The 13062-nt window shown below is 40.7% G+C and overlaps 1 protein-coding gene across 1 annotated transcript; it reads left to right on the top strand.

Annotated features, from left to right (window-relative positions):
- Positions 1-905: 905 nt before the first annotated feature.
- LOC138114820 (cytochrome P450 2J6-like) lies at positions 906-12792 on the top strand. The gene is made up of 9 exons (XM_069024738.1): positions 906-1153; positions 1682-1844; positions 3545-3694; positions 4780-4940; positions 6896-7072; positions 8559-8700; positions 8896-9083; positions 9503-9644; positions 10735-12792. Exons 1-9 carry the CDS (start codon positions 1115-1117, stop codon positions 10911-10913), a joined length of 1341 nt encoding a protein of 446 aa, XP_068880839.1. The 5' UTR covers positions 906-1114; the 3' UTR covers positions 10914-12792.
- Positions 12793-13062: the final 270 nt, after the last annotated feature.

The following is a 13062-nucleotide window of genomic DNA, read 5'->3' as shown; positions in this document are numbered from 1 at the left end:
GAAAAGGGCAGGCCCTGATGAAGAGGGAGGGACAGAGGGAGGGAAAGGAACTGAGACTTTGTAGAACTCTGTCTGCAGAAAAAACTGGTGGAACAAGAAGCAAGATTACTTTTTCCCAGCTCCAGTACCTCCTTTTTGATAGAGACAGCTATAAATCAGCTGATAAGTCAGCTCAGAAATGCTAACAATAACTCAAAGTTTTATAGTCCTGATCATTTTTTTATTGATTGTTGAGTTTTTCAGGTTGCGAAAAGCTTGCAAGCAATTCCCTCCTGGACCAACTCCTCTCCCATTGCTTGGAAACTTGGTGCACTTGAACTTTCAGTTTCATCGGGATCTTCTGATGGAGGTATTTCTTTTAAGGTGCTCTTAATTGGTTGTTTTTAGCCATGAATGAAAAAAGTGTGATTAACTGAAGGTTTTAAGTCTGTGAAAGTTACAGACAAGGTGCTGACATATAAAGATCAGTTTGATTCCTACATTTGGGTCACCTTCTTATGAGGAATAGGTCACCTTCATGAGAAACTTAATGAATCAAGTAAACTTGGGGACAGGGTTTATGATTTTTTATTTAAGTTGGAGAATACCAATAATCTAAAAGATGCTTCTGCACTGCTAAGTGTGATGCTGTATCCACTATAATGATAGCTGTATCTGCTATCCCTACGTGATACCTTTTAAAATTCTCACTGGCATTGCCTAATTTGATCACAAAGTGGGTAATAGGGTGCATATATGATTGTAGTACAGGAAGGGCATTCACTCCCCATCTTCCTACAGCTCCTGAAAACTGTTGGCCACTTGTTTTTAGTGACAGCTGCAGTAATTCCTCTAATGGTTTGCAGGTGACCTCTAGTTCAGGTGGATGCCTGAGAGCTTTCACGGGCCAATGAGTGCAGAGCAGACTCAGGCTGTGATGCTCTAGCAGGGAGAGGAAAGCCAGAATATAAAGAAATATGAGGAGAAGCAAGTGTCTGGTGTGATCAGTTGGATGTAATTTTTGTGGCACTTTAGACACTCTCTGCCTTCTCTTTTGTATCATTGTGTGTGTGCTGGAGCAGAGTCTGTACTTGTACAAAGCTTTTTTCATGCATGATTGGAATTCCTCTGCCATATGCCCACCCCTGCTTGGATACCTCTGCTGTGTCCAATGGTAAGTGCTCTCCTCAGTACTGTGAGGAAACCCTGCACTCAAATGCAGCCCTCTGCCACTTCATGGCTGTTGACTAATTTCTGTGTCCATGTCCTCTCCTGGAGCAGACAGATGGTGCAGGTTTTGTCAGCTTATTTTGTTTTGCAAAGGAAGGATTTGCTGGAGGCACAGAGCCCCAGAGTGGTGCAGAGTGTGGCTGTTCAATTAACAACCTACAAATAAATGTTGGAGTTGGATGTGATGCAACATGAAAGTACAAAGTTGTCTTTCTTTTGCTGCGGAGTTACTGCAGAATGTGCTTTGAAAAGAATATGATTTCCCCCTGGTGTAAATAAAATTGGCTGCTGAAAGCCTTGTTCTCAGCAAAACAACAGCTTCTTCCTGCTTCTAGCTACAATTATATTCATGGGGATGATGTTTTCAGCACAAAACTGTCCACTGGGCTGGTGAATAACAGGTGCAGCATCTGTTTGAGATGGATATGTGGGGATTCATCTGTTCTTTTTCTGGCACCTTTTCCACTTACAGCTGGCAAAAACTCATGGTAACATGTACACTCTGTGGTTTGGGTGGGTCCCAGTGGTTATCCTGAACGGATTTGAAGCAGTGAAGGATGGTATGACCACACACCCTGAAGATGTTTCTGGGAGGCTGGTGTCACCTTTCTTCAGAGCATTGGCCAAAGGAAAAGGTGAGATTCTCCTGCCATTAGTAGTGCACAAAAATGTTGACTTGAAAACTACTCTGCCCTCCCATTCAGAATGATCTTCCATCAGATACTGTTCAAGTCCTCCACTAGCTCTTGAGAATATTTTACTGTTTGCTATGGTGCCTTTTGTTCTGAGCTTTTCCCAGCCTGGGAAACACTACAGGTTGTTTCTAAGTGACTTTTTTTCTGTATTCAAGATGTATATATGTATGTAACCCAGCTCAGAACTCAGCAATCTTGCCCTCATCACAGACTAATCCATTTTGGTACACATGATTTTGCTGTACATCACATGAATGCAATGCTAGTTTGGTAACTGTATATTACTTTTTCTTCTTACATCTCGAGTTCTTTTTACTCAGAGTTTGAATTGAGACGCAGGAGATCGAGTATTCTTGTTCAGACTTAGTTGTTTATTATATCTTATTAGTAATACAGCTGCACAGGGTGTGCTTTCTAGTTGGCAGGGTGGAAAATGGCCATGAGTTTTACTTTTCCAAGCTTTTTAAAGTCTAAACTAACCAACTATAAGATATGTTTTTAGTTACAACCCAATTACTAACTTTTCAAGTTCTGCAGTGTGGAACTTTTAACCCAATGACAGAACATTCAGGTTTGTGAAGAAGAAGGAGAAAGAAGACGACAAAAATCCACACCCAAAATCCTCCATGTTGTAACCTATTATAACCTATATGTTCTAAACCTAATTTTCTACATTTCTACATATTTCACCCAGTGACATAACTTTTAATTACACAGCAACAACCTCAGTGTTATCACACAATTTAGGAAACTTTTCCCAGGGTTTTGGATAGAATACAGTGTGTTTCTGAGGATCACTGTCTCTCAGTACTGAAAGGCTGAAACTCTCCGAATCCAGGGTTCCAACAACCGTATACGTTATGGTTGCCAAACACTTTCCATCATGAGCAAGAGACCTATAAAACCCTCCTTCAGTATTCACACTGCCTTACTTGCAGACACTCCCAAACATTTGATTGTGAGAGTGCCTCCAACACAGGAAAACCCACTTCTTCTTAGAGTATTCAACCAGTTTGCAGTCTTTTTTTCCCCTGCCCCTGCATTTGCTAGACCAAAGCAGATACAGATTGTTTAAAGCTGGGTGAAACCTCACCTTCACAGCAGCAGTTCAGGGCTCTTCAGGTGACCAGGAATGCTATCTAACAATTAATGGAGTGTTGTCTCTTCCAGGATAGAAACAGAGCCCAAATGTCACTTATCTTTCACCTTCATCACCTCAACCTATAACCATCACATAAATTGATCTATATCTCCACAAACATACCCTGCCCTGTACTCTACTCTGTGGAAATTCATCCAGTTATTCCTGTCCTGAGTATGTTCACTTGAGTATGGTGAAAGCAGATCTCCTAAAAAGGCATCTCAAGGTTTTTCGGGGTTTTTTAAGACATGAAGAAATAGAGCAGTCAGAAAATCCTTAGACTGCTCTATTCAATGATTAACTACATTCAATATTAAGAATATGTGGTCTAGTTATAGTTTGGGTATGTTTGGCTATGATTTTTGGTGACCAATAATTTCACCTAAAGATACTTGTATCACAGTGTATTCCCTGATTTACTCCATGTATTTTATAATATATACTTAAATGAATTGTTCATGTCTATGGCAAATAGTAACATGCCAAGGAACACCCTCAGGTATTATCCTGGCAAGTGGTCGCTCCTGGAAGCAGCAGAGACGCTTTGGAATAATGACTCTACGCAATTTGGGAATGGGGAAAAAAGGCCTGGAGCATCGAGTGCAAGAGGAGGCCTCTCACTTGGTGGAACTTTTTGTGAACCTAAAAGGTATCTTACCTGTGAAGAAATCAGGCACTTTTCAGTCTGGATATGGATCCATATCTTCAGTATGCAAACTTACCTACCCTTTCCAGAGTCAGGGTAGATCTGTGGTGGTGTATACAAACTTACCAAAGCACAAGAGCAGATAGAGCATAGAATCACAAGTATTTCTTTCTTATATGGCTCTTCATACATCTAGTGAAGCTGGGAACTTCTGAAATTCCACCTCCACGGGCTCATAATTGGTCTGTGATATATTGTACAATGACATGATGCTGCTGCACTGCACAGCCAAACCATTCTCAGGCTGCCTGCCATGGGAACTAAGAGTATTGCAGAGTTTAGTAATTCCCTTAAATTTCAATGACATTGGGTGTCCTGGATATTTCAGTGTCTCTGACTAAGTAACTATTGGCAAGAGAAACAAAGAAAGTAGGAAGTGGGAGGGAACTTCAGTGGATTATCAGGTTAACCTGATAATCCAGGTTAAGATCCAATAAGACAGGATCATTTCTATCCAAATCACTTTTTATGGGTATCTGTCTCATAACTTTAGAAAAAATCATCAGACAGAGATATGATCTACTGCTCACAGCTGAGACCATTATAGTTTCATTCTATTTACTTTGCAGTTCCTGTCCATCTATTCTTCTTAAACCATCCCACATTCCTTCAGGCTTTCCTTGTAATTAGTATTTTACATTTTTGAACATGTCTGTCACTGACTTCCCTTAGTTCATCTCCAGTGGCATTACTTCCTTCTCACAATCTCACTTGTCTTCCTCCTCACAGTTGAGGACAGCAGATTTGATGTGATCAGATCTAGAACAGATCTTAGCTGTACAACATTATTGCACAGCAAGGGCTGTGAGATTGTTTTAGAGCTATGAGGACACAGTTTAACAGTGTCCTCTGTTCTACGACTACATTTTAATTTCATAATTCATATTAGTGCCACATCTCTGTTCCCATTCATGCCCCAGCTGGATAAAGAGAACATTTTATGTCATCTTTTCTATCATTTAGTCTTATCTGTTTAAGGAGCACATGAAAAAACCACTGAGAGTGAATTCCAGTTACTGTGTTTGCAGGAAGACCTGTGGATCCTTCTTTCCCTCTTTTCCATTCTATTTCAAATGTAATTTGTGCTGTGGTTTTTGGATATCACTTCTCTGATGAGGACAAAACCTTCCATGAACTGATCCGTGCTACAGAGAAAATATTCAGGTTTGCAGGCAGCTTTGTTCATCAGGTGAGTAAATCATATTCTGTTTTTTTTCTGAAATAGGTAGAAAGTGAAAGAGCAGATACAAAAATGGGTCTTCAATAAAGTCAGAGCAACAGGCAAATGCAGGCTGGGAGCTAAGAAGTGTCCTTGGGGAGGGACCTTACTACTGCCTCCTTGGTTTTGAAACCATTTTTAAGAACTCTCTTGGGTTTTTTTGCAAGCTTAGGGGCTTTAAATCTTTTGGTATTTCTGAGACTATTAACAGAAACCTCTAAATTTAGTTTGAGACTGGAGTTGGTAATACATTTGAATTCTGCAGTGCCGCTCCTCCCATTTCTATTTACTTCTCTCCTCCAAAAATGGGTATCATTGAGTTCACTCTTCTGCTTTTTATCACTCTGTGAATCATATGCTGGAAATTTTCTTTTTTCCCTACCTCACAAATGATAAAATATTCACTATGAATCTTTCCCTTACTTCATTATAGCTCACCATTCACACATTGCAAAAACAATATATACATTCTCTGACAGTCTCACAATTCAAGTTCTGTCAGAGATTTTTTAGTAGCTTCTTCCCACAAAACACCATAAAGATCAACTTTGCACTTGAAGCATCTTGAAGTGCACTTGAAGTATTCCTCATGAATTAGACTTTGTGGTTTAGACCCTTAAAAAGGGACAAGCTGTGTGTAATGGGGAATGTGGACGGCACAGCAAATTTAATTGGCATTTGAGTTTTACAGGAGAAGGCAAACTAAAATGCTGATGTGGCAGTAAAGCTATTCAACAAATCTGTCATGAAACTAACACTATACAACTTTTCCATAGTTAAAAATACAAAAGTAGTTTAAATTTGTGGATGATCAAAACCAGGAGACCTTAATGTACAGAGGAGGTTCAGGATATCCTACTGCAAGAGCTTGTAAGCACTGTGGATTGGAGTTATGAGAATGGAACAAATTGCAGTAGTACAAAATGAAATTATGAAACATTATAGGAATTAATTAGATTAATTAATAGGATTAATGGTTCTAAGCTCACTTCCTATGAGTTTAGAACATTTCAGGGCAAAGGTTAAGAGAAAAGGGATTGGTGTAAACTAACAGGTAACAGGATGAAAAAAGCAAACAGAATCTTAGGGTATTTCCAGCACTATTTTCCTTTTAGATCCAATGAAGTGTTGCAGTAGGTTCTGAAGTCTAATAATCTGTAAGACACATTCTAGGGTCTTAGACATCTTTTGCTGTGATTCTGAAGGGAAACAAAGGTGGAGAAGTGGTAATGGAGTGACCTACAAACTTAAAATTAGAGAGACTTTGCTTGTTAGGGCTGAAAGAACAAGGAGAGGAGATAGAACTGCTCTTTGCTGGGCAGGGTGGACTGGCAGATGCTACACAGACAGAACTATCCAAGATAGAGAACAGTATTTTGAGCTGACAAATGTGTGTGTAAATACACTCAGCAGTCTGAGAATGTAATACTTTTAACCATCAGAACAATTATTGCTCCTTAGCAGTCATGAGGACTCTGATTATGAAAATTAAATTAGCCTTATCCTAGAGTGATACCCAGACCATAATTTCTTTTGTGAGCTCCAAAAATTCCAGTTACTAGAGGCTGTAGACCTGTTAATTTTAGTAGCCCCATGGTATCCAGAAAGGATGTCCATGCATTTTGAGTGTGTGGGAGCTGGGGTCTCCAACTGTGCAGGAGTGAGGTCAAATAGTGATCTTCATTAGTCAAGCAAACTTAGAGGCATGAGCAGAGTGTTGTCAGAACTGCCTTGACTCCTGGAATCATGTCAAATTACTATTAAAGCTTTCCCACATGATGGCAAAAATCTGCTCAAAGCAATGCTAATTTGTTTATTCCACTATCAGCATTTCTGGGCAGGACAATTCAGCCTTTTGGTGTGTCTAAAAGCAGCTTTGTCAGTGACAGAGAACTCAGGGTACCCCTTGTATATCACTCCTGCAGATGTACGAAATCCTGCCCTGGCTGCTGTGTCGCCTCCCCGGGCCTCATAAGAAGGTGTTGGCTTGCTATGATGTCCTGAGTTCTTTTGCAAGGAAGGAGATCAGAAGACATGTAGAGAGAGGGATACCAGCTGAACCACAGGATTTCATTGACTTTTACCTGGCTGAGATTGAGAAAGTAAGTGTTTGTTCTGGCTGATCACACTGCTATGAAGTATAAGGCCAAGCAGACCACTAAACCACCCAGTGTGACCCTTGCACCATAGTTTCTTGTATTTCATAAGCTTCTTAACATGAATACAATATCTTGGGACTTAATAACCCAGGTCTCTCAGAAAGGCATCCAGTTTTGTATTTTGGTTACATGAATGAATTGCCATGAAGTATGATAGGGGGTGAACCCATGAGTTCTCACCTGCTTTCCATAAATATCCATGAGTATACTTCAATCCTGTAATAAATATGACAGTTTATTCCTGTAGGTTACATAATTTTGGTAGACCACCTCATCTTCTACAGCAAGGCCCGTGTTTACAGTGGGATTAAATACACATGCACAAGTCACTGCCCTGAAATAGCAGGCATGCTTCTTCAGGATCCAGTGTTGCTCCAACAGTGGCTGTCCTTGTGCCACATAACTGTCTGGTTCCTTCCTTGGCAGGGAATCATTACCTCCATGTTACCTCTAATTTCCCCACTCTTTAGGGCATGGCTGGCTTGGTGTCTATATTCAAATTGGACAGCCTAGAAAACAATTTCACAAACAATGCCATAATCAGCACTAATCCTCTTCCTTGCCCAGGCAATTTTTTCCATAGTAGGAACTGACTCTGAGCCAGGGAGGCTCTGCTGAGACCACTAGGGTTTCTGCTTCAAACTTTTCAGGAGGTAAAAGAAGCATCTCTTTCCTAGGGTGGATGAAGTTTACGTAGCTTCTACCTCTGGTCATAAACTTTCAGCTAGTCAGGCTGCTGTGTCCTCACAGTGTTGGCTCATGGGCTCTGAAAGGAGCTGATACATCATCTTACACTTAATATCTGAGTGAGTAGGACAAGATTTACTAAAATAAGCATTTTAGAGGGCAAAGATGCAGCTTTCTCTGGTGTCAGGGGTGCAATTTATTGCCATCTGTTTGAAATTTTTTTTGCCTAATGTATTTTCCCTAGTTGTTCCCTTATTATTCAGAAGGAAATACTTGGGTACACATCTCTCCCATCAGTTCACATTTATCCTGAACTGAGAAAAGAAATTACTCTCAAAATGTTCTGTTGAAATCCTTTTATTCAGATACGTTTTCCTTTTGTATTTGCTAGCACCATTAGATACCAAGGCCAAGGAGTGACATAGTGTAGGGCACTTGCTTGTAAGTAAACTCTAGACTAACTGCAAAGTTGTAGTGTGCTTCGAAGCTTTTGTGATTGAGTCATCAGGCATAGAATTGCCTTTTTTAAATGAAAGAATAATCCATCTCATGAAAGACAGCAATGCAGACTTACTGTGCCTATTTGGGAAGCTGCTGAACTCTTAGTACTCATCAAAACCTGTGATTTTGACTATTCTTTGTGCACATGTCAGCTGTGGAAGTTTCACCGGACTCACACAGAGGGCATACAGGATGGCATAATTTTTATGCTTTAACTTCAACTTTTTATCACCATCTACAGTCTAAAGAGGGGGCCAAGCCCAAGTATGATGAAGAGAATTTGGTGTATGTCATAAACGATCTTTTTCTTGGTGGATCAGAGACCTCAAGCACTACACTGTACTGGGGACTGCTCTATATGGTGGTGAATCCAGACATCCAAGGTGAGAGTAGTGGGGTTTTCCTTTATATTTTTATTGTCCTATACTAAACTCAGGCATTAAATAATATTAAATCACAGGGTATAAACCTAATGTACTATGCTGGAATAATACATTTTTCTGTTGCTCTAAGAAAAGGGATTTGTTAAAGTATTTTGCGCATTTTTCTCCTCTGAAGTGGTGAATATTTCTCCACAGAGAAAGTGCAGAAGGAGCTGGATGCTGTTCTGGGTCCTTCCCAGTTAATTTGCTACGAGGATCGGAGAAAACTGCCCTACACAAATGCTGTGGTTCATGAGATCCAGCGCTTCAGCAACATTGTCTTTGTTGGCGTCCCCAGATTGTGTGTGAGGAACACAACACTGCTGGGATTCCCTGTCAAAAAGGTACAGACACATTTTCAGCTTCTGTTCTTTCTTCAGCAGAGAGACACTTCCGTTTTGTAACCTGTTTTCCATCTATAAACTACTCTCCATTAAACTCAGGAATGTGGTGGCTGAGGAAGAGTTACTATTTGTGGCTCCAGGAATGAAAGAAGTCTTTTACTTAGCATGTAGGTGCTCACACAGCTGATAAGGCCTCTGCCAGGGAAGGCTCAAGCTCTTGCCCATGAGCACAACAAGCCCTGTTTGGCAGGGGATGGACTGAGAGGAGAAACTGGTTTGCCAAAGCACTGGTTAAGACATCCCTGCCCAGCTTGGCACTTGGCCAAATACCAACAAGCAACAGTTTTATCCATCAGGCATAAGCTGATGGGTGACAGGCACTAGTAGTTGGAACTGAATCAACAGCTTCTTCTTTGCAGGGCACCATTGTTATACCAAATATAGCATCTGTTCTGTATGACCCTGAACAATGGGAGACACCTCGACAGTTCAACCCTGGCCATTTTCTGGATAAAGAAGGAAATTTCATACCTCGAGAAGCTTTCTTACCATTCTCAGCAGGTAAATGCACTGACTGTTTGAACTGACCTGACAGATGAGAAGATGAATACAGAAGTATGAGATTAGGGTATTTCTTCAGATAACATCTTCTATCTCTGCTGTTTTCTGTTCTTAAAGAACATTCCTGGCTTGTTTCTGCCAAAGGAGAAGCTTCTGTGCTGTCAGACCCCAATCTGTTCTTAGGACACTGTGGTGGGAATCCCACTCAAACCCCCGAACCTCTTGGGCTGGCTGCATGCTGCAGTCCTACACAGGTTTTTCTGTAATATTCTTTACACATAGTATTTTCCCAAGAAGTAATTTGTCCTGTGTGTTCTGGAGTTAATCACAGTCCCTTTTAAAGAAACAAGCTGAAAGGAAAGCAGAAGGCATTGATAAAGGATTCAGTTCTTGCTTACAGAACTGAAAATCCAGCTGCAAAAGAAGGAAACAAGGTAACAATACACAGAGAGTTAGTAATCATAGGTGGCAGTAAAGTTCCTGCTGATGGTTTTTAGTTTGTTGATAGTCACTTAAATGTCCATACAGAAGTGGTTTTCTAATTCAAGTGGCTTCTTCTTTCCTTGTATTTGTCTACTATTTGGAAATGTGAATGTAATACTCACCTTTTCTGCTCATACCATTGGAGCCAAGGAATGGGAATCCTGGGAAATTAACAGTAGGCCTCATGCTTTGCCCATAAAGTGACCAAGCCTTTGTTCAACTGCAAATGCCATTACTAAGTTATTTTACTCTGCTGATGCTAACTCACTAAAGTATGTGCAAACACCTGGCAGATTTTTTGTGTGTGGTCCTGAAGTTCAACATCTTCTGTGAAAGCAAAATAATCTTCTGTTAGGACAAGAAAGAAATTACGTTGTCACCTCATGGATTTTCACTGAAATCTTCATTTTGTGTCTCCTAACCTAGGACATCGGATGGGATGTTTTTGAGAAGGAATTCACATAGTTTTATTTCTGTGGCTTTCATGATCCTGTCCTTGAACAAAACAAAGCAAAAGGCACCTCTGCTTATAACAGGCATGAACTAAGTGATTATGAAACTGGAAAATTCCTAAATACTCACTGTCCTTCCCCTCTTCCCTCTGCAGGGCACCGGGTGTGTTTGGGGGAGCACTTAGCAAGGACCGAGCTCTTCATTTTCTTTGCCAGCCTCCTGCGGGCGTTCACCTTCCGGCTCCCCGAGGGGGTGAGCAAGATCAGCACTGAGCCCGTTCTGGGGGGCACACTGCAGCCCCACCCCTACAGGGTTTGTGCCATCCCACGCTAGGCTGCAGCAGTCACAGGCCAGCATGAGACAGCTACCTTTATCTCCATGAATTTCCTCTCAAGTGTATAAACCTCCTTCTGGCTATTGATATTAGTCTATCCCAGAGCTCTTCAGAAAGTGGATGCAAGCCAAGATCCGGACTAACAATATTTTTTTTGGTCTGGTCTTTGTAAAAGTCACAGATATTCTCGGAGGGATCTGGACCATATTCTCCTCTCTGAGAGCAGTTGAAGCCGGATGCTGTGGTTCCCAGCTGAAGCCATGCTGTGTCCCCTTGTCCTAGCCAAGCAGAATCATCCTCGTGCACAGTCCTGAGCAAACCTCAGGAAAATTCAACAGAGTATCTCAGCAAGAGCTGAGTAGGTGCCATTTCTGTGAATGGCCTGATGACCTCAAGTAATTTGACTTTGGAAAGCACAGTTTTAAAGCTCTGTTTTGGTTTTATTGTCCTGAATTTAGCTACTTTAATTTGTCAACAAGTTGGAAAAAAAAAACAAACAACCAAACCAACACCCAAATCCCAGGAAACACGTTAGAATGTGTGTGCCTTCACATGTGAATTTGATGTTAAGTATCTCCCATATACTTGGTAAAAAGTCATTCTAAAGTTGAAGAAAGAAACTTAAATTTGGTGTTTACTATCAATGTGAATGTGTGACTTTGCAGCCTGATTACAGTTATATTGTCAAGTTGTTAGTTAGTTTTTTAATGTTTGTTTTATTTTTAATGATGTAGAATCACACTCATTATCAGTTCTGCTTGGATGAGGCGTTGAATGTGAAATGAGAGAGTCACTTTGCCTGTGAGTTTCACTGCCAGCTCCATGACAGAGGAATGTAGAGGCTTTGGAATGCAGCCTCTAGGGGCTACCTGAACACTCACATATGCTCCATTTTCTCTGTGCCCTTTACTTTTTTCATTACAACCCATACCACACTTCCTGGTCTCCATTCAATTTCTTTCAGATCTCCCTCGCCCTCTTTCAGTTCCTGCTCCCACCTTCCCTTTATCCATATAAACTCTATTTCAGAATTCAACTTGATTTGATGACATCAAGCTTCTCTCTCCTTTTTTTTTCTGTACAAGTATTAGTAGAGGAATCCATGCTGAGCTGAAAACAGTCACCAGTGTGTTTTCAGGAGGAAGCTTGTAAAATCTCATTTACTTGTTCTTTAAGGCTCCAGATTATGGAAAGAAGAGCACAGTAACTATGGAGGGCACACTAGAGGTGACCTAGTGTAAGAAAAGACATAAATGACAATGTGATGCAGGAATTCTAAAATAACTGTTACAGTGCTGCTCATTGGCACTGATTCAATTTGAGAAGAGACTGTTTGAGCACACAGCTGGAGGTGACAGCCAAGTTCAGCTGCAACTTTGTTAAGGTGAAGTGCTGGAGAATTCTTGTATGCAAATCACTTTTGAAAAGGATTCAAATGTTGGAGTTGAGTAGAGCTGCCCGTAAACTCTACTGTAAACTTAGCATCAAATTTGTATTGAGGACCAAAAGCACTTTTATGTTGGAATATAAAGTATTTATAATTAAATCATGGTGGTGCATCTGAACTTCCTGAATTTAAAATGGAGGAGAATGTTACTACAGAGAAGTGAGACCTGACCAGATCCTAGCATGTCTTGTAGTGCTGGCAGTGGTCTGCTCCAGCACAACCCAGCACTGGCAGGCTTGCAGGGCTAGAAGGGAAATTAGGGCAGCAAGGGCTTTCACAAAGCAATAGCTGTAATAAATAATCCAGCCTGTTATTTCATACAGCATATCAAAGAATGTTCCAGGGCCTACACACTCCTGCTCAGCCTCCTTTCCAGCTTTATCTGTGCTTCTCCTCCACCCTCGTTTGTTTTGGTTTTGTTTTTTGGTTTTTGGGAGGGTTATTTGTTTGGTTTTTGGGTTTTTTTTTTTTTTTTTTTTTTTTTTTTTTTTTTTTTTGTTTTTTTGTTTTGTTTTGTTTGTTCGTTCAAATAAACCTTCCATTTAAATCCTATCAATATTTGGTACAACTGCAGGTTACCTCTGATCTGATGTCTGTTGTCTGTGAATTTTACAAACAAATCATTCTTGCCCTGGCTGTCACAGGATGTTGGTCCTCTGTGCTTGACTTTGGAGAGACTTTGTAGTGCCATTTGTGGCTTT

This window comes from Aphelocoma coerulescens, chromosome 9 (assembly GCF_041296385.1).
Source record: "Aphelocoma coerulescens isolate FSJ_1873_10779 chromosome 9, UR_Acoe_1.0, whole genome shotgun sequence".
Lineage (NCBI taxonomy): Eukaryota > Metazoa > Chordata > Aves > Passeriformes > Corvidae > Aphelocoma > Aphelocoma coerulescens.
The sequence above is the reverse complement of the archived record's forward strand: the minus strand, read 5'-3'. Positions and strand labels throughout refer to the sequence as shown.